At 40.4% G+C, this 22876-nt stretch overlaps 1 protein-coding gene across 7 annotated transcripts in view; it reads left to right on the forward strand.

Moving 5' to 3' along the window:
• Nucleotides 1-22876, forward strand: part of pard3bb (par-3 family cell polarity regulator beta b) — a 251581-nt gene that overhangs the window by 222921 nt on the left and 5784 nt on the right. For 6 of the 7 annotated variants that reach the window (XM_047815106.1, XM_047815108.1, XM_047815103.1 and 3 more), the window contains one exon: nt 19540-19616. The exons of the other annotated variant lie outside the window; for it this stretch is intronic. In XM_047815106.1, the coding sequence (XP_047671062.1) occupies nt 19540-19616 (77 nt within the window). The remainder of the gene's footprint in view (nt 1-19539; nt 19617-22876) is intronic. 7 annotated transcript variants of the gene reach the window in all.

Genomic DNA, 22876 nt, shown 5'->3' on the forward strand with positions numbered 1-22876 from the left:
TGTCTTTTGTAAATGGACCCTTTATACCCGATGACGGTCAGGAGATTTTTCCATTGGTCCTTAGTTCATTCTAGGTGATACATTTGGTTCTCTGATTTTCTGCAGTATGTGACATGTAACTTTGTGGTCTAATACAGATGTTACCTTTAGCGTCCTTGGTGTCCAAAACGTTTTATTTTGGTTCTTTGTTAGAGATTAGAACAGATGACTCCATTCAATCAAAACATTACAAGTTGGCTTCATCCACATAAGCTGATGTTAGACAGTTTGCGAAACTGTTATTTTTCTTTTTAGTAAAGCGGAACAATCCGTTTGCCGCATTCACCTTGGTCTTGTATAAAATTCAGATGTGCAGACATGGGAGTGCAGCTGAACTCTGCACTAATTCAAGAGTGATAATCTGCCCTCTCAATTACCATGTGGCTCTGATGAGATTACAGGGCTGGATAATTCATTTCCAGCCTAATTTCCTTCTTAATTGACTTTCATGGTCTTTTTCTGAGTGTGAGCCACTGTGGCAGCTGGGCTACCTGACGTTATTTTTCCGGTTTCTGTCGGAGAATTTCTGCTTATGCATAAAAGGGGCCTTTGTCCTCAGATTTTGGCCCAACTACTGCCTTCCAGACACTAAATTGAGTTTCAGTGACTGTGTGAATTGTCATCTTCATATGTACTGTTCAGCATAGTCTTTATCTCAAAGAGAAATATTGCTCCATAAATGTTAACTGTTATTTATGCCTTTACTCAATGGCCCAACTATTTCCCTGCAATCCATTTGTCAATGTGGTGCTTTTGACCAGAACCTTGCAGCATGCCTGAAGCAGGGAGATGAGATGTGAATAGTAAGTTGACAACCAAAACAGGCAAAAGAGACAGTTACATATACAGAGTTCAGCTTGTATGAGCTGTTACTCTCAGGGTCATGGAGCTGGGTGTTGTGTTTATGACTCACCTCTTGAACTGAAAACTGCAGTCATAAGACCCGACATTCCATTACCCTAGAATTCACCAAAATAGGAAGTGTGACAGTTAATCACCAACAACTGAAAATAGCTTGTGTAAGTATGCAGTTTGCTAAACTGTATAGACATTTTCCCTCCAGCTGTATCACATATTTCTATACAGAAACAGACAATATTCAGGAAAGTGGACTTGTAGAGGACCCTAGTCTCAGACACAATTGGTCATGTGGTGTGAGAGATACCCTTCATGCATGTTGGCTAGTTAAATCTTCTGTAGTGCAGTCCAGGCATGGATTTTCCCTTTATATATCTTCATCTTCTTAACTGATCATGTCTTATAATGTGCACTAATAAGATGATGTTAATGTTATGACAGACTGTTATTACTCAGCTGCTTGTCTCTGTCTCATTCTGTCTCTCTTGTTTGGAGCGTTGGGCCTGAACTGGGCATCTGGGTAACCCCTATCATGGTGATGTAACCATGTTTGAGCAGAGATCACGACCTTCTGGATATGCATTACGCCCCTCAGACAGCTGTAATGGCGGAGTCCATGGACAGGAATGTGTCTGGTCTGGGGAGTGCTGGCCATAGACGAGTATATTGCAGTCTCCAAGTGCTTGACCCACCCTGGCCTGTCTCACACTCCAAACTGTCAAACCAACTGCATAGAGTCACAGACACGCATGAAGTAATCTCCATCTTTTTATAACCCCTAACCTCTCTTATGACAGTGTGACACGATTTAAGGTTTCTACTGAGTTCATTATTGAGAGAATGGAGTGCATCATCGCATACGGAGAGCTCATTCGGAGTAGTAAGTTTCCCCACCCGTCATTATTCTGAACCCCTCTTCAGCCCCAGTCACTTTCACCTTGTCATAGTGATGCTGATGAAAACACTGCAGTTCTACAGGTTCCAGCAGTAATGGACTGGCAGAAGCTGAGACTAATACTGACTTTGTCATGTTGCCTTATTGCCTTTACCTCATCTAGTGTAACAGTCATGGCCGGTTAGGGTCATAACCAGGCAAGGCCATACAAGGAGATTGTTTGTGCCGTTATTGCAGACCTGATTTACCCTGCTCGACAGTGATTTTCCCATTCTGTTTGGAAAATTTGAAAAGAAAATATCATCCACCATGGCTAGCCGAGACGTCAGTAGATATTTGTGGTTTGAGCTCTTGGAACTAAAAAAGACAAAATTGTATTGCAATTCTCTCTACTGACAGAAGAATATGCTTCTTTTAGCCAGTTGTATCTCCATAGCAACTACCACTAACCTCAAACAGTGTTTTGGTAAGTCCGTTGTTTCCCGGCTCAGCTGCCTCTCCATCTCTAGCCCAGTCTCTGCTTGACAAAAGTGCTGACATCTCTAGTGCTGACATCTGAATACCGCTGAAGAAAATTAAACAATATGCAAGCGCAAAAGCCTTTGAATTAAAGTACAGCTTTGGGAAGGTAGAGTGCCAAGTAACATAACCTTCATTTAACTTGGCTGATGAACAGTGGAAATGCACTTGAATGGAGTTTAGCTTTAGTTACATGAATACACACTCTCAAGTTACAAATATACCAGAACTGTAACTGGAACCAAAAATCATACTTTTTAAAGTCTTGGTGAAATCTTGTTGAGACAGCAGTATTCTTAATCGTCACAGCACTAATGTAGGTTTCACTAATATTTAGATGATGCCCTCTCCATATTGCCCGCCAGATGGTCTGATGATGTCAGTCTTTGGTTGTGTTGTTTGTAAAGGTGATCTGTTTAAGGTTAATTATCGTGTTATCGTTTGATCGATTGTGTATTACCAGTATAGTCTTGTTTTAATGATTCAGGGAAAACCTTCAATGTGTTACTCCAGTAGGCAAAACAGCGAAGGATCTTTTCTTTTGTGGTCTTCACTACGTTCTGCACGTAAGCGTATCGCAAGCACGAATGGGGAACTGACGAAGACTGGCGGTGTATAAATGGATATTAATGACCCGTGAGTTCTGTAACTTCAGCATGGAAGTGGAGTGTTCGGCATTACAAAACAGCGTTCTTCAGATATCATATCCCATGTGTTCCATTTGGATCGAAGAACAAAACGAAATCCAAAAGATTGTTGGTTAAATCATTGAGAGGCAACATTGTATTTGAACTGCATATTGTTTGCATATTGTAATTACAGTAATGAAGAACTTGTATTGAAGAGTACAAGTACTTGATTAGTTATACATACATCTCAGAAAGTATTTTCAAGGTGATTAATTGTAAGTTAACTGCAGAGATCTTGTAGACTGGGACACCAATTAAAACGCTCCTCTAGCTTTAACAAGTTTAACCCACTAACACAATGGTCAAGTGGGTTTTTTTTTTCAACCCAGAAGGTCTTAGAAACCCGTGAGTGCAGAACAGCTTAGCTCACAGCTGCCTGATTAAAGGGTGGGTCTGAGTTTTCATACAGTTGTAGGCTACGGCATAATTACAGGTCTCGTAATTTCGAAATGATGGAGTGTGTTTAGATGGTTGTGATATGGCTGTTGTTGGAGCCGATCAAATGAAGTGGCTCTGGAGTGGTTTGAGTTAGCGACGGACGGAAAACTAGAGAAAAGTGGACATGTGTTGCAGTTGTGGGGATGTGTGTTTTTGTGTGTGTGTTTAAGAATGCACTGGGTGTAGGGAGGCATTTTCTGTGGTAGAAGACAAGGAGAGAGAATGTCAAACAGAAAAAAGTTAGCATGACATAAGTAGGTGCGTGCATAGTGCTTATTTTAATAAAATACAATAAAAAATGCTTATTTAAAAAAAAAAATAAAAACAGCGAAATAACTGCAGTGTGTGCTGCATGGGTCAAACAACAAGGGTGGGGAACCGTTCAGTCAGATGACCGTCTGATCTGAGAGAGAATCTAAGAGACAGAAAGGCATGTGGATGGTAAGAAAGGTGGAATTTTAATTGGATTACAGGCAGGTTGACCTAGATGTGCCCCGCAGACAAAGCTTATCCACTGGCATTGTGGGTGATTAGCACTTTTCCATCTTCAGTCTGAAGTCATGTCTGACGGAGCCACACTGGATCTGTTGATGTCTGCTTAGTTTCCTGTGAACGCAGTCAGCTATTAGGAATTAAGAAACGTGTCTTAACTTGCCATAGAGTACAAAAGTTACATTACATGCATGTTATTTTATATATACATAACCAGTCAGTAACCCAGACATTGTGACTTTACTACAAATAGACAGAAATGCACAATAAATAAAACGTTCACTGGTAACACTTAATATTTTTTTGCCACACTATTCCTTTAGGTCCAGCTTTTACTCCCGTGGTGTGGTACAGAGTTGCGTTTGAATAAAAGCTTTATTTATTCATACGTTCAGCTTTAACTTTCTAAGATTGCCCATGTAATATGGGTCAGCAGTGAAAGGCTGCAGTGTGTCCCATCGACTTTCATCAGAGCCGCAGTTAGATCTGGCTTTGATTAGAACTGGGATTCAGTGAATCCGCTGCAGGGGAGAGAAAATCAGTTAAAGAAACACAGACTGCATGCTAACCCTCGCTAACCTCCCCATGGCCCAGAGGCATGCAGGAATAATCTGTAGCTCGATCTCACTCAGTGTACCTAGGGAGTGTGTGTGATAACCCCAAGCGTGGCATGTGACGCTTCTCACCACGGCTTGAAGTGGTGACCCATTCATCGGCAGCCACGTGTAATATGATTAAAATGTTTTGGACGTTGGTCCAGCTGCTGCCACACAGCTTCCGTAGATCATCCCAGAGGGAGTGGAAGTTTCCACAGCAAGCAATTACAGCTAGCTCTGTGGTGTAGCATGCTTTTTTTTTTTCTCCCCTCTTCTTGTTTTTCTCCATTTCCCCTAGTCACGCTTTTCCTCACCCAGGGACTTTGAACCAAGTCAGACATTTTGGTCCTATTGGGAGTTCAAAAGTCATTTTTAGCTTTACATTCTCGGTAAAATGCCTTAAGCACTGTTATGATGGTATTAATTTTGTAGGACAGAGTCTGTAATAAAATATCTAAAATATATGGGGGAATCAGCATGGGTCCCAGCATCTGGATGTATACATTAACACATGGTGAGATGTTCATATTATGCCCTTATTCATAAAGAATACATTCATGCTGTTATGGCATATGTGAATAGAAAATGAGCCTGTCATTATAATGGGCAGTTTAATCAGATTGTGGGATTCTGCTCTTTCTTTGGGCCGCCTTTATTTTCATTTTCTTTCTAATAAGCTTCTAGTAGATACAGTACCTAGACAAGTGCAATTAAATTTTTAGAGACTCGCCCAAAGCATTAATTTTCCCTTCTCTTAAAATATGGTGAGTGGCGGCAGTAAGAAACTTTTTTTTATTCCATCATAAAAGATGAGATCTTCCTGCAAAATCAGAGTTGTCCATCAGGACTTGACTAAAATAATCCGAGCACTGCTGAATTAAAGAGCAGCAGTTCGGGACTGGATTTTCTTTTCAGGATTGTCTTTGAGAAGAAGATTGCCATCAATTTGTATGAAAATAAATGTACATATTAAAGCTCAAATAAGGCTTAAGTATTTTTTTATTTTTTTTATTTTTTTTTAATAAATCATGCTTTTTAGAAGGGTGGATCCTGGTGTTTAGTGTATTTTTTTTTGTCTTGAATCCAATTTGTTTAGTTGTGTTGCCAGTCATTGTAGTGATTTTGGCTCCCATTGCATTTGGCTAATAATGGCTTTAAGGTTTCCCAGGCTTCCTTGTTTAGCAGGAACTACGTTCTCGTCATCTCGTCAACCCTTTTTATAATATGAATCTGGATTTTCCATTACTGTGTTTTTGGTTTAGTCTAAGCTTTGCCTCTGCTCTCATGTTCAAAGTTTGAGAGCTGTAGCTGTAGCAGACTTTAATGGGCCCTCCTTGGGTCGTATAGCACTCGGGTCGTAATGGCCATGGTGGGCCTGTACAGCAGAGCTCGGAGGTAGTGTGGATGTCACGACGGAGGACTGAGTGTGTAATGTTCACCGTGTTCAGCTCACAGCTCTCTGCACTGCTGTATAATGAGAAGCCTGGAGCTGCAGGTCTTCCTCTCATTGAATGAGCTGAATAATGATGACGGTCTGAGAGCTGCAGAGCTATCACACCCTCACACTCTCAGTGCTCCGTCTGTCTCTCTGTTTCTCTCAGATCACCCACTCGAGCAGGTTCTCTCATTCTAACACCTGAATCTAAAGCAAAAAAAGGGGAGAGAATTCAAGACACGAACACGTATGTTCTTTTTTGTTAGAGAAACCTCTCACTTCTGTGCTTCACTTTCTTTTCTTTCTTGCAGAAGGTTATTCTGTATCCGGGAAGTTCTTTTTGTGTTTTCTTTTTAAGTCATGACTTCTAAAAAAAATTTCTAATCTTCCACTTGCTATTTCATGACTTCTTGGATCATGTGCTGTTTTTAGATTGACTTAAAACCGCCTGTGCTTTTAAACGTAAATGTAAAAGGTTCTCTTGAGCAAACAAAGCGATAATTAATTATTTTCCGCACACAGTACGTCTGAAGTGAGAAAATGGAGCGTTAATTCAGCTCTCATTTTACCTCTAAATTAGTGGCTATCAAAGTTCGATTTTTGGAAGAATATTGTGAAGCCAGTTTACCATTTCATAACACAACAATAAACTACAGTTTGGAGAAAATGCTACATAATACTTGGTAAATCTAAATCTTTCTTTTGCTACGTGTTTAACTTGAGATTGATTTGAGAATTGCTTTGTTTAAAGTGCTCAGTAGTTTTCTTCCTTCATACATTTCTGAATAACTGATAGATTGTGTTCCCTAAATTGCAACGTAAGCTCGTTAAGTGCCGGCGTGTTGAATATGCACGAGTCAAACACAAGAAGAATTGTAGAAGCAGCTTTCATCTGTGTGAATCCCAAAGTCAAAAAGCACTCTCATTATGTGTCTGTCACCATATTTAAAAGGAACTTGAGTTTTAGTTGTAACAGTGTCAGAATAATTAAACTTCATTTTGAAAAAATAAAGTTGAATTTCCTGAATTGTTTCTTTTGTATTGGTTTTATTTTATTTTTTTGATGACATACTTTATGTAAATGCCTTTCCATTCTATTTGAAATGTGAACAAAGTTATAACTTTTTCCCACATCTATTGCTCTGTATGCTTCTGTGGCTTACACAATGCTACTTTTGCGAGAGAAACCCTTGACACTATAACAAGCTGCTTAATTGTCTCTGTAAAGCCACTGAGCATGTTTGTAGGCACAGAGAATTAAACATGGCCTTGGTTAAGGGTGTGTGTGTGTGTGTGTGCATGCATGCGCGTGCGTGTGTGCGTGTGTGTGTGTGTGTGGGCCCGGATTTGGTAAGTTGGAATGTGTTTGATTAATGTTTGCTATGATCGGGTCAAGGCACTCTGGCATGCTAAGGGCATGTAAGGCCACAGTGGGGCAAGTAACCCAGAGAAGCCTGTTGTCAACATAAGGACTAAAGAGCGCTATGAAGACTAGCATGTCTACCGTGCTATACATCATAGTGCATAGCATACACTGGTTTGTCTTTAACGTGTGTTTTTTGTTTAGGGAAATATGCACTAAAGAGTCTCAGTTCAGTTAAATGAGAAGGCTTTCATTTGTGCATTGTAGCCTGAAGTTCTAACCAATCATGACTCTGTGTGCCAGAGTTTGTTAAACGTTTTAAGTGCGTGGTTTAAACCTTTTATATCGATGTTGCTTTTTATATGTCAGATTGAAATCCAGTCTGGTGATGTGCAAACATATTTCACCGGCTATCAGATAAAAGTGACGTCCGACCTTTTGCATTGCACTTGTTTCATCTTATTGACTGAGTAGATTTTCCTTGTCAGTTGCCTCATTGTGTGTGTGGTATTTGACTAATCGTATTGTATTAATTCAGTTTGGCTGCATTCAGGTCAGCTTTCAGACTCTTAACGGCAGTGGACACTCTATTGTATTGTCTTGTGTTAAAGCCAGATTGAATAGAATCCTTCTACAATCTCCCTATTCAATTTCCTTAATCCATATCCTGCTTTCAGTCATCAACATTTGGCCTGAATGGGTGTTTGTGTACCCTCTTTTTTCTTTTTTTTTAACTTGATTGGATTCTCTGAAAAATAAAAGCAACAAAGGTTGAGAGTCTTAAGAATATCTTTTTCTTTAGGCAATCAGAATTGTTCTGCATTGTTACGTACACATTACTATTGATGTAACCTCTATAAAATGTTTCTATCACATCACTGCTGAATTCTCGAAACTGAAGGTGAGGATTGCTTTTCTCTAACTAAAACTCTGACAATAGTTTCAGCTAAAAATGAAATGCTTGATGATCTTTCCTGCCTAAAGCCTTTAGGTTATAGGTTTTCCTCCATAACAAAGTCATCAGCAGAGACAAGTTTCTGGTTTTCATGGTAGCATGACAAGAAGTATCTTTGTTCGTTTGTAAAAGTGAGGAAAAACAGAGTTCCTGTTGAGAGAACCACTGTTTATAGCTGCTATGGAAAAAGCTATAACAGGAACTAACTTGTCTCATACATTCCTTTTCATTAATTATAGCTATAAATGGTTAAAATCACAATATGCCATTCCTTTAAAAATTGTAATGGTTGGAAAATTGCAGTAATCCTTTATTAGGATTAAAACACTTTGGGATACGTGTTTATCTGAAAATTAACTGATTCTGGGTGGTAACAGTATGGAAAGGAGTGACATCCCACTGGTATAGATTATTTTTCTATAACAGCATGCATCCTTGTTGTTTTTTACATCATGAGCTGCCACCTGGCATCATTTGCACTCTGGTTAACCACCTCCTGAACCAAAGTACAGTCTCTGAGTCCAGCCTCCGGGCAGCCAGAGCATAGTTAGTTATGTTTCCAGCTGCGTTCAGCTGCATTGCTCTACCCCAATTTGGGCTAATTGGCCTGCTGTGCTTCCCAGTATGCATGAGTCGGGTCACTGATCAGGCCCATTGCCCCCCGCAGTCACTGACCACCAGCATAGTCACTGAGCCTCTAACCCCAGGACAGCTCAAATAGACCTTAGCAGCACCCTGCTCTGTATTGCTGTGTCATTCAGATCAGCCCTCACAGCAATGGGAGTCATGAACACAGCTGGAAGCCGATTATACCATCTGCAATTGTGACGGGCAAACCTACAGAACTAGCTTTCTATTCACAGGAAGAGAAAGTATATTGTCTTCTGTGTACAATTAATGAGCTTTGAGAGATGTGGGACTGATGAAAATGAGACATGTCCGTTGCCTCAGTGGATTATCCTAGGAGGACTTCAAAGACTCCAATGCCATGTGGAGTTCAGGAATTCACAGTTGAGGACTTAAAGAACTCAGGAAGGAGCTGGTGTGTAGCAGAAAGGGATTAGCCGTCATCTTCCTAAGACTGCCAGCCTCCATCTATTCAAACAAGCTATTGCTAGAGAATCACTACACATAGTCAGGATCTTTCAGAGCATTGATTTAGTGGAGATTCTGAGATTGTAGCCTGGAATATTTGCTCATCTATGTGTACAAAATATAATAGCTGGTCAATTGGTTTGTGTCTGAAGCTAAACTATCCTGCATCTTGCTTTCTCCATAGTAGTCCCAGGTACTGAATAGCCTCAGTCCAGAGTGACAGGAGCTGATTTGTAGCCATTTAACACCAGATTGAAAAATAAAAAAATAAAGTTAAAATGTAGGACAAAATATAGTTTTTAGTTCGTCAATTTCTTCTTCCCCATCTTTAGCTTTTAAAGCTTTGAGTGCATTTTACATACACGGACAGTGTACGTTTGGCTGAAGTTGGTATTATGTTGAAGTAATCATTGTCTTGATTTGGTATGCACTGGCATTTATCTTCCGAAAAATTGTCCATTTGGGCCATTAATACCCACAGCTTCTGACAAATTCTGAATTGCAGGAGAGTATACTTTCATCCACTGTATCCATGTGGATACTGCTATATCTCTTATTTTATTTCTCTCTCTCTCTCTCTCTCTCTCTCTCTCTCTCTCTTTCTGTATTCAGAAGTAAATGGGGCCACTGTAATGGACAGTAATTCACTTTAATGTCATGCTGTTGATTGCAGCACTGCTGAATGTCACAGGAACGCTTTGCTTAGCACTGTGCAAATTCACACCTTAAGAGAATACCAGGCAATTACCCTTAAAGAACCTGACATCTCCTTCCAGTGTGACATTATGAAGATGGACCTTTTAGCTTTTTAATACTTCTGGTTCAGTTTTATATGTCACAGTTGCTCCGGTACTGTTAGTTAAGAAGAACAAACATTTGTTTGTCACAACCTGTGTATTTGCATGATATCCTTCTCTATTTTACACCTATAAATGGCCTCACTTGTGCTGCTTTTATCATTTTTCTGATGTGTATGCTGAAGCTGGTGCTTTTGAAATGCAGGCTGTGGCTTCTGCAGTGCCGGGCGAGAGTGATAGATGATTTGCAGACAGACAGGGGTCGGCGGTGCTGTGGGGATTGGTGCTGTGAGGGAGGCTGCATTTAAACCAAGCGTTCTCTGACTGGCAATCATCTCCATGAGGGAGAGAAAGGAGTGTCGCTTCCATCCCATTACACCTTCATCTCAACCTGCCTGCCTAGCCAGCTGCTACCCACTCAGACACACACAGACACACACACACACTTTCGTAGATATAGTGACTGCACCTATAGAAAAGAATAGCTCAAGCACAGAGACACAGAAGGTCACACACCCTGGAATGGAAATGCAGCAGACACCAGCCAGTGCTATTATCTTTAAGTACTAAAATACACCTGAAACAAAGTCTGTCCTAATCCTTACAAGCAGCATAGTGCATTATGGATATCCTGGTCCAGCTGCATGTTGGACTTTACCTTATTACAGTGGATACACTGGGGTCTTCCCCAGTGGGCTTCCTGACATTACTACAGAGTGTGTGACGGTTTGAGAAAACACACCAAATGGCACAGAGTCAAAAACAGAAAAGCAGGTCTTGACCAAAACTGGATTTATTCTGACTTTAATGTATTTTGACATCTTTTTCAAAAAAAAGAATACGTCACTAAATTGCCATGGGAATGGTTTTACATTGGAATCTTGCCTCATGTCTCTGCCAAATATCACATGGTGTAAAGAGACAGATCGTCGGTGTGAGGAAACAGTCTGCCTATAGATGTCTAAAACGTTTTCTTCACACAGTGAATGTCCTGCTTTAATCAGTGTTTGTGAGTTTCAAAACTCTTAAAGAAGATTTCCTACGATTTCACCATGTAAAGGGATTTTCTCCAGCTGCCACAAATAAAGTAAATAAGATGTGAGTTTAAGGATAATGTGGCTCTGCTCACAGTTCTACAAACTCTTAACTCAGGATGGCTCAGTTTACAGTTGCTCACTTCGGTCTGTATGCTTGTCCTGTGCAAAATGAAAAAGGGCACCCACACTCCACTAAGACGATATGAAAGGGTTTGAGATTTCTTCGCTAGGCCCGTCAGCTTTAACCTCCCTCTCTGCTTACAGAGCCTCTTTTTTTCACTAAATTTGCATGCTGTCCCTAAAAGAACTCAAGGTGTGTACCTGATAAGGCGCGAGTGAGAATCTGTGAAAGGAGAGTGGAAAAAGGAACAGAAAAAAAGTGGGTTCAGGGAGTAGAGATAATTTTCTTAAGTCACTGCCACCCAGACAGAGCAGCACCCCCACTTCCCAAAGTGCCATCTTCAAAGTTTCCTCCATGGATTAAGAGAACAAAGGAAGGCAAATTCCTGGGAAGCAGACAGAAGTAAGCAGAACATATGGAGAATGATGGCGTCTGTCATAAGAGTTAAGGTTTTATTTATGCAATTATGAGCTTTACATTTAAAGAAATGTATATTAAGACTGTAAGCACATACATAAGGCTGATTAGAACAGGACTGTTTGATGTGTAGTTGTCCTTTTTACTGCACACACCAAGATTCTCAGTCATGCGAATGTTTCTATACATTTACATTGATATGGCAATTTCACTCCACTTATCCAGAGCGACTTACATTTATCTTATTTCATACAGTAGAGCAGATGAGGTTTAGGGGCCTTGCTCAAGGGCCCAGCAGGGGCCGAGTCTGAGCAGAAGTCCACCATCGCAATCACTATGTGAATGGAGAAGAAAAAATGTAGCATTAAACACATAATACATGCGAACAGCTCAGTCTTTAAAAGCATCGTTCTTTTGGGTATTGACCTTTAATGTTGTTAATTGTCTGAATATTGAGAAGTAGTGTGTGCAGAATTTGTTACTCTCACAAAGCATCCAATTTTATCTTCAATGTAATTGTAAAGTTAATAAATAAACCCTTTTTCTCTCACTCACTCTCTCTCTTGCTTGCTCGGTCTCGCTAGGTCTCATTTTCTCTCTCTCTCTCTCTCTCTCTCTCTTGCACTCTTTTTCTCTCTCTCTCTCTCTCTTGCACTATTTCTCTATCTCTCTCGCTCTTGCACTATTTCTCTCTCTCTATCGCTCTTGCACTCTTTCTCTCTCTCTCTCTCTCTCACACTCTCTCTCTCTCTCTCTCACTGAGATTAGAAGGGTGAAAATTCCACAGACTGACTTTAGCACAAAGCTCTAGTAGGTTTTAAGTAACTCACCCCTGCTACAAAAATTTAAATTTAGCGAGAAGTAAAATGTTCTAAGCTTTTCTGCTTTAATGTTTCTGTACTTGAGACAGCCATAACAGATACTTATAGCACCTATATGTGTTCCTAGCTGCCCCCCCACCACCACGCGCACACACACATTCTCACTCCCCTGACTTGTACCTGTACACTTGTACATTTTTAAGTTGATATCAATCTCACTCAAGTGAATGATTTTCAGTTGCAGAAAGTAAATTGTGAAGTGACACGAGGTTACAGCACAAGTGTTCCATCTACTTCCTTCTTCCACGTACTCATCATGCACCAGTTCAAATCAATGCAATCTCATTAGAGAAAATTATGAAAAATTAAAAGCTATCCGAGATCTTTTGATGCCGTGTAGGAGTGCGTTAGCCACTGCATTGAACTAGCATTCAGAGATTGCTGAGAGATTTTAAGGACCCTTACTAATTAGGATTGGAAATTGATGGCTTTTCACAAGGCACAGCAATTACCGCAGTAAAGGAGAACAGCACAGCAAAGTGGACTTAAATGAATGAGTTTGTTTTTAGCCCACAGCTTTATTGAGCGCAGATGCCTACTGACATTCAGGCCGACTTTGAGTGTTACTCATGGCGATGGTATGTGGAAGGAAAGCGAGAGCTCACAAAGAGAAAAATGACCGTTCCTCTGTTGGAGAAAGAAAGTGAGCAGGCACTTCCTGACAAGAATGTGTTCTTTGAATTCCCAGGCTTGACCAGGAATATTATGTTCTCAACTTAGTCTGAACATCAGAACAGATTTTATTCAGCAGCCTGGAGCTCATAAAATACCATGAAAACATTTGTGTGTTTGTGGGGTTTTTTTTTTAACGTTAACTTATTAAATGTAAATATTCTATCATCACTCTCACTCTCTCTGATTTGATTTAGTCTTATGCTTCTAGTTGTTTTCTTATTTTACTGTCTCCATTCTAGCTGTCCTAGTATAAAAAGGCATAATCTCCAGTGATGTTAAGGAGAAATGATGGGTTAACCTGTTTCTATCAAATCTTAATGACAAATCTAACAAATGTATTTGTCACATACACATACATACAGGGTACGATATGCAGTGAAATGCTTTATGCAACTGTCCGGTATTAGAATAAAGAATATCAAAAAAGTATTAAAAAAAAAAAAAGCAAAAGCAAAAAAATAAAATGAGAATAAAATAATAAGAAAGTATCAACTATATAAGAAAACTATATAAAAATTATATAAAAATATTAAATATATGGAGAATATGAAATAATGTATATACATATACATAAATATACATATACATAAATGTGTATGTATTTTTTTTTTTATAAAGATTGTCCTTAAAGTGACCAGGTGCAGTATGGTGTGTAAATAGTGTATAAAGTGGCACTGTGTTGTGCAAGTCTAGAGTTAAAATGTCCTTAGAATGTCCAGGTGAATTATGGTGTTATGCATCTCTTTTTATTCATTCTCATTACAACCACAATTTTTTCCCTCAATCACTTTGTCTGTAGTCGTATTAACCTTAACAACACATTTGATCAATATACCCAAGATTTATAGGATAAAATATGTGGTCTTTGATGGCTGGTTTGACCTGGTCACCGATGGCCAGTTTTTTTCCTCCGATGAAGTTCTGGCAGTGTCAGAATATTTCAGACCCTTACCTGCAGTGTGACATCTCCTACAACAAGAGTCAAACCAAGAACTAACTGCATGACACGTGGTCGGGGTTTTTTTTTTCTGTTTTTTTTTTCATCAAGGTTTGTCACAAACCAAATCACAGCTATAGATGGTTTTCGTTTGCTGTTACCTGCTATTTTAGCGAGAGAAAGTGTCTGATCCGAATTTAACGCATTGTGACTGTCCTACAATCTGACATGATGACAACCGAGATCCTACAGTGTGACATGGAGATCATTTGCATACAGTCTGACAAGCAACAATCGAGAAGGATTATGAAAAATCACACAATGTGAGCCTGGCTTAAGGCTTGTTCACATGCAAAAATTAAGTGATTAAATCCAACCACATTTTTAATTTGATTTATTTTCTAGATTGCTCTACAAACTTGACCAGCACTAACTAATATAATAATACAGATAAACATGAAATGAGCAAAGAAGCTAGCTCTAGCTATAAACATTTTACAGTTTTTAAAGCTCGCTCAGTTTTTCTGAGGTAGAGACTGAAAAAAAAAAAACGACAGCAGGAAAATGAGTACATGCTCCCCATTCATATGCAACCTGTGTACCACGCCGTCCGACCGAGCGGCAGGGAAGTTCACAAGTTTAACATAAGTTCATGTTAAAGGAGCACTTAAATCGCTACAGAAACATTACCGTTGTAAATATATTGCACAAAAGGGCACGTTTTCATCTTGGGGGTTTGCCACAAAATTGTTTCTTTTTTGTTCGTCTAATTTAAGTGGTATTTGGTACATTGTGCACTAGCTGTTTCTCCTGTGAGCAGCAGCACTTTACATACACTTGTACTTATATTATTGCTGTGTGGTCTTCTGGCTCCGTGCACTTAATTAAATGGTAGAGATGGTCAGAGAATCGCTCAGTTCCCCTCCTAGCTCTTCGTGCCCTGCTCCTTCCTCCCACAAGGGAATCGATGGCGATGCAAGAGCTTCGTATAATCTATAACTCTCATCACTTGTGCAGTGCCAGCAGTTCAGCTAAACTCAATTAGGAAGGGTTGAGTTTGGGGCTGATTGGATGCATGAGTGGGTGTGTGTTAGTGTAATTGTGCAAGTGAGAGAAAAATGGTGTGTGTGTGTTATATGTTTGGAGTTTACATTCAAGAATGTCATCAGAGTGACTCTGGGTTTAGAAATATACATTGGAAGTAACTTGTAATGACACTATAATAACAAGTCTTTCTCTTTTTTTCCTACCACTTTTTTCTTCTCAGATTCTCTACTTAGGACAGCCAGTGGCTTGTATACTGTGTGTGTGTATGTGTGTATGTTTGGTTGCGCAGCCCAATCCCATCCTGGCTTCTATGTCTGTTACTGTTTCAACTAAAGTCCTGGAGTAAAACATCTCGCCTCAATCAGTACATCTCTTCACCCCCCACCTCTCTCATCCCCCTTCCCACCTTCCCAAGAGAAGGAAACCATGCATGTTTTTGCGCATGCTGAATATATACTAGCAGCCCAGAGGAATAAATGATTGCCCTTCAGTTGGATTTGACATGGCCAGTAATTCATGTCCTCACAAGAAAGTGATCAGATGTCTGTGTGTAAGAGTAATGACCAGCGCACTGTTCAAACAAGCGTCTGCTGCTGCGGATGATAAAACTACAGTGTCAGCTGGAAAAAGAGCAGGAACTTTTATTTATTTATTTTTTACAGCACCTTGTCCTTTTCCAGCTAAACAAAGTCAGACCGTGCCAGGTTTTTTTTCCTGCAGTTAATTACATATTCCTAGTGATAATCATTGTTCAGGATGGAGTAATAGAAGCTCAGAGCCAATATTAATACCCCTGTAGTCCTTCATCAGCCAGAGATGGACAGCTCTGGTTTAAAAATGACCTGATGTGAAATCTCACTATCTTCATAGTTCATTCAGCACAGACATGCTATTTAAAATGAGTAGTGATGTATTATGCAATTAAGATAATATACTACATCTAACCACCGGTCTGTTAAGTGTGTCACCCTTTTTTTGTTTTATGCATGTGGGTTTGTTTGAGCTTTTTTGGATCTGAGATGGATGCAGGTCTTGGTTTGGTACAGATCTGGAGTACAGTATGTGCGATGGACAGTCCGTGTCTGCTGTGTCAGTGTCTTCTGCATGAATTCCTCCACTGACTGGGTTCCCTTCTGCTCGGTATGCCGTGAAATGGCTTTCTGTAGGCCATTAGCTCTGAAGGAACTGAGTCTCTGGGACAGGCCTTCCCTGTAGCCTTCATTACGCAGAGCACTCAGCTTCACACTGTGGCTGCTGCTCTTGATACTGCTGCACGGCCACATCTCAGTCACACACGACCTCGAAAACCCACCGCTGACCTAAAAGGAGCTCAACAAGTTGCTAGGATTTTGTTTTTAGTTATATTTTTTTCCTGACATTATACGAAAAAGTAGATAGTCAGGGTTTCATTAAAGTCACTTCTGTTCTGTAGGGTTTTAGGAAAACTGGAAATGTATGGAATTTATATTCATTCATTCATTCATTCATCGACCTGGAAAAAGTATTAAAAGGTCAAGGAAATGTTTTGGTAATGTGAAGCGACTAAGAGCTAAGCTTCAGTACAGAATTAAAGTCTCGACCATTTGGCAGATTTGAGGTGAATGGAACATTATATAAATTACATACAATTTAATCGTATAAATGCACTGAGAAGTGAACGGCCAGAATTCCAGCTCCTTTTACTCTTGCCTTGTTTGTTAGGTGGCAGAACCAGAAAATTGATTTCTTTATGCAAGCAGGCCAAGAGTAATCATATTTGGCCATGTACTTACTGCAGCACTAACACATTTATCATTTAATGTATCTTAATGTATGTGTTTAGGCCTGAAATCAATACACCAGGGAAAGAGCAAGAGCAAGATTAATTTCGATGCAGGAAAAGGTTTTTCCATGACTAAACACATTTAGAGGTTATTAACATTTAACAAGTGCCATTTTCAGGTTGAAATGTGGGCCCTGTTTGGGTAAACACTTGATAATGCCACAGGTGGGTGTTTTAGGCGGGTTAGATGAGATTCGTTCAGAGGTACCACCTGTCAGCACGGCGCTAATATGGAGATTTGGTGACTGGGTGGAAAGCCACGTACACTTCCATTTGGCCAGGTTGTGACCTCGCTCCTCTGTTCAGCGCTGTTTGTTTGGCGTGCTCACACTGCTTGATTGAATATTCATGAGCTCAAAGCCATCATCTTAGGGAGAAGTAGGAAATACACTCATTCCACTTAGAGACCTGGAGATCACAATTGCACACACTGGAGACGCTGGATTGCGCACGCACACACACACACACACCTTAGAAATACACAAATCAGCATATACTGAAATGTTTTTAACTTGCTTTTGTAGATGCTATCCCACATGTTTGGGCAAAGGATTTATTTCATCTCAGCTAAGAGTCACTTTTCAAGCCCCATACTCTCTTTTGTACTCTGTTCAACACTTTACCTCGAGGTGCATCACACCTGAATCTCTCTATCTCTCACATACGGTGTGGTCCCTGAATCTGCAAGATAAACCGAGTGAGATCTTTCAAAAATCAGGTTCGATTAAGGAACATTGGCATTAGGAGTTTGTATCTCATCCCTGCTTTTCACTATTACCTGGTCCTAGCGTTCAAGGAACTGTTAGTTCTTCCTTCTTTAGTATGAACAAAGATCAACATGACCATCGTATACCAGCATCGATACTGATGTGTTCCTTGAATATTAGAATCAGTAGTTAGATGACTGTTTACTCTGGTATGGTGCTCAATGTGTTGCTTTGCTGAAATGATTGTGAGTGAATGTGATGGCTATGTGCAATCTGCTGCTTTGCCAATTCTTCAAGGACATGAGGTAGACCAAATGTATTCTAAATCTTTATTGCAGAACTCTTGGGAATATTAGATACCCATGGGAAACATTTGAGTACTGCACTGGCACAGCGTTGTAATATCAGGCACAAGGAACTGACTGTACTGTCACAGTCCATAAGTGCTTTGTTCCCCTTGGGCTTGCCTTCTACATAGTCTTAGCCTGGCCTTTTTCCACACTAGCCTAAAGGTCTATTTCAACTAGAAAAAAAAAAAAAAAGATTCTTGACTTCATGTGAATTCACAACACTTCATTCTAAAATGCCTGTGAAAAATGTACAAAGGCAGAAACTCTGAGCATCTGACACTGAATAAAGGACACATATTTTCTCCGTTTTTTCATCAGTAACTCTTTGTCATTTACCTAGTCCATTCTTGCCTTTCTCACAACCTGTCTCTCCATTCCTAAGTAATGCATGCCTGTCCCTTTATCTTCTCGCTGTGAAGACATGGCCTCCAGACATTTCCATGTTCAGAGCTAGTGAGGAGAAATGTGCTTAATATGCAGGCAGTGGGCCAGCCATTATGAGCACGGCAGAGAGGTGGCAGCTCAGCAAGCGTATATTTAAAACCAGTTCATTGAGACGGATGACACAATTTCCTACTTATTGCCCTCGGAAAAGCAGCCAGTTTCCCATAATGGCCCTAACCTTCAATCCGTCAGCCACAACTAAATCTACTGGAATAATTTCATCATGGATTATGTGTCAGTATTTATAATTTATTAAGTTGCCTATATATGTCGGGTTAACATTCTCACAGCGTCAAACTTCCATCGCTTTTATCTTGTTTGTATAGACGCAAAAAAGTTTGTGAGTGAAAAGTCTCTTGAATTAGCGACTGGTTTAAAATTAGTATGAATTAGTAAAGGTACGATTGTTTTCAAAAGCTCTGGTATTTGAAGGAGTTCCTTTAAAATCTCTATGTTTAATAAATAAGCACCTCTCTGTAGAGATCATGATGTTATGTGGCACTTGCTCAGGTTTGAGATGTTGGTTAGTCCAGGACGGGATCTGGACCACTGAGTTCCTTCTTGTTTTTAGTAATATAATCTAACCTTCTACCCCCTCCTCATGACTCCTGTTGTTAAATCCCCAATAAGCAGCCTTTGTGAGCTGCTCTCTCGCAGCCTTTCAGGCCTTGATTACAGAACCGGCAGGTATTTCATAGCAGGAAGGGAACTTTCATCACTGTTCTTAATGCGGAGGAGGAAAGGAGCAGGAATAAAGCTGAGCTTAGGCAGAACCAAAAACGCCTTGCACTATTCATGTCATCTAATCAGTTCTCTAGTAATCCATTACAAGCTGTATGTGACAGGAATGGATGAGTTTGCCAAAACTCTGACTGTGTTAGTGTGTTGGTTCTCTGTCTGACTGCACACTGTCCTTTTTTTTTTAAACAGATTCCTGTCAGGAGTCCTGACCCCAGACTGGCTCCCCGCTATGAGGATGTGGAGCGTCAGTACGCCTCCTTGCCCAGGTATGAGCACTCATCTGCCCATCTAATGATACAGGACTGTGATGGAAAGATCAGCAATGAGATAAATGTCGGGGAGTAAGAGAGAGAGATAGAGGGAGTAACTTATACTAGAGTAAAAGAAAAACAGTGTCCAGCAAAGAGAAGTGTCAGAGGGCAATAGATTAGACACATAGAGAAAGTAAAAGTACCATGATTAGTCAGAAGTGGAGAAAGAATGAAAACACCAGAACAAAAGAGAAATGGGGAAGGTTCACGGAATTACTGTGAATGAGAGAGAAAGAAAGTGGCGAGCCGACGGCCTCTTTTTCTCTCACGCGGTGCTGAGTAATCCTCTTTAAAGCTTATAATTAAATCTGGAGTGTCTGCCTTCTGAGGCCCTCTCGGCCTGGGAATTCACCCGATCCTCTCCAGGGAGATGAGACGGCAGTGCAACTCGATATCACACTGCATCTCTAGGCTTGAATCGGGTTACGGTATTGCTATGTCTTTTACTCCGTCTCTCACTCTGTCTACACCGAGGCTTATGAAGCCCAGCTCAAATGATTAACATCAACCAGCACAATAATAAATACTAACCAGACTGAATATGCTTAGGATGACTCAAAGAACATTACGAAAGAGTCAGCCTTGCATTCATGACACACTTCTGAAATAATAGATGACTGCATCACGTATAAAACACGGATGAATTAAAGCCACAGCGCTTCTAACATTACAGAAATGTTTTTCAGTTTGCGTAATTCACAATGTTTTTTTAACGTAACAAACTAATATCCCACAGGGCCACTTTTAAAGCTATTTTCTTCCTTAAACTTACCTCGTTGCTCCAGATCCATTATAATGATCTGTGTTTTTATGCCGACATAATTGCGGTGGGCCTTTATCCACATAACCCTTCACTAACCCTAGTCCCGATTGTTATTCTAACCCTGACTGCTGAGATCCTCTCTAGCCAGATCTGAGGTCACTGGTCCTCGCAGGTGGAAGAAGGTTGTTAGCCTGTTAGACTGAACGCGCACCCCTCCATATGTGCCCAATTATAATCATTACTCTAATAATACACAAGCTCATTATCCAGGCTACCCGGCCAATCAGAAGAGCTTCGCACCCCTCCACGTCCGAAGATTACTAGATTAGCTGGCCAAGTCACCGTTTTGTTTGATTCCGGCTGGGTTTTCATTGGATAGTTGGGTGATAATTGGGTGATTAATGTGCAGATGGTTGCCTCTCTGGCTGAACCCGGGGTGATGAGATGCAGTGATGCAATTGCTTTCAGTTCTATAGAGTGTAAACCAGTCACCAAATCACCTACGCGTTCTCTCACACGATCTCTCACACTTGCACTTGCATTTTCCTCATGTCTCAGTCATTACTGTACCCGATTTCTTCGCTCACGAAAACGTTGTGACTGGGCCAGCATGTGGGGACCAAAAAGTTTAGGAATATCTGACAGTTCTGCCGTTATGAGGACGTGTGAATGAAGATTTGAGGAAAATGTTATGTTGTTATTTGGTTGAATTTTTTTTTGCCAAATAACTGTATAGCATAAATTGATGCATTAATAATGAATCAATCGAAGGTACTCACAATGTTAGTAAAGTGTGTGTGTGTGCATGTGTGAGAGAGTGCCGCTTGCCCTGTGTGGTCCCATGTCGTGGACCTGCTGGCCCGCATGCACAGCTTAAACGAGTTTGAAATCTGCTGCTCTGAGATCCTAGCTGAGCTTAAGAGATTTGTTGGAACATTTTGGGCGTTTGTTAGTACAGCATTCACATGTCAGTCAGACATACAGGAGAGCTGTCAGATTCAGAACTGAAAATGCCAAAAAAGAACTTGTGACAAGAAAAGGAAAAAAAAAAGGTTAGATTTGACGAGGGCTCTGAAAATAATGCCATATTTCCATTGTTCTGCCTGTTCGATGTTGCCTTGGCAACCAAGCATCCACCATCTGTGCTAAGCTGGACCTCCTCACCCCTTTTTTTCCAACTGTCTTTCTCTTTTTCCTCTTCTTCTCTTCTTCTCTCTACCAGTGCCTGTAATTTCTGCCTCTATTTATTATCTTTTTTCAGAGACCTTGATTTAGCTCATGTAGCATTTGGGATTAAATGAACAACCATCGTCCTGCTTGCAGGTTTGCATAAGAGCAGGTTATCAAATATAGTCCGGCATATCTTCTAATTATTTATACTTTTTATTCATTTTGATCATTAGGTTTGATCATTTTGGGCATTTGAACACACTGTTGAAAGCTACATGTATTTTCTGTATAAATTCATCACGCTACCTTGCTCAAGTGCTACCTTTTACTTTACTGAATTTCCTCCTTATTTCAGTAGAAGGTATGAGAACTCAAATTCCTCATACATGTCTTTGAAACACATTAACCCTGATGCTGAGGAAAAAGAGATTGACATAATCTACCTCTGTAAATATTTAAACTAGAACCTAATGGGTCATGTCATGTGTAATAACCGTGTTATTACACTCTGTCCCCTAATCCTTTATCAGAGATGGCTATTTAAGTATTTTTTTTTTAAATCATGCCTGTACAGTTTTTCTATTACATGTATGTTTGCCAATCTTCTGTTGCTGCGCCTTCTTTTTCTATCTGTCCCTTCATCCATTCATTCATTAAATGCTTCAGCTCAGGCTCATTTTTCCTCCAGCCGCTCCACTTAATCCCACCTTGCCCCGCAGGTAGGCTCTGGAAAATAAAGGTGCTCTTTATATCCAATCAGCTGTGAAATCCAGCTCCCTGCTCCAGCCAACTTCTCCTCAATTGCATCAATAAGCACACAGGCGTGAGTTTATTAGAGCAGAGCTCATTTAGTACAGCTCGGCCCACCAGGCATCAAACAGCATCCCATTAGTGTGCCAGGCAGGTAACAGACGGAGAATGTTAGGTTAATGGCGTAATCAAGCACGGGTTAATTTATCGATGGTTTCATTGGCTGCTGATGTAGAGAACAATCAGTCGTGATTTCAGGCACTGACTAAGTTAGGCGCTTGGCATTTCTTACAGCATTCCAGAGCTGCTCTACAAAGCCGTCGGCCTTATTCGACAGGTGCCGACCTTCAGAAGGAATTCTCCCTGCGTGTGCAGGATTTCAGATCAAAAATCCACAGAGCTATTTCTGCCTGCACAGCAGCACAGACACCAAGACCACTTAACCACCTAATTCATCCTTTTAACCGTGCTATAACTGCCACCACACACACACACACTCACACACACACACACACACACACACACACACTTA

Source organism: Tachysurus fulvidraco, chromosome 6, assembly GCF_022655615.1.
Source record: "Tachysurus fulvidraco isolate hzauxx_2018 chromosome 6, HZAU_PFXX_2.0, whole genome shotgun sequence".
Taxonomy (NCBI): Eukaryota; Metazoa; Chordata; class Actinopteri; order Siluriformes; family Bagridae; genus Tachysurus; species Tachysurus fulvidraco.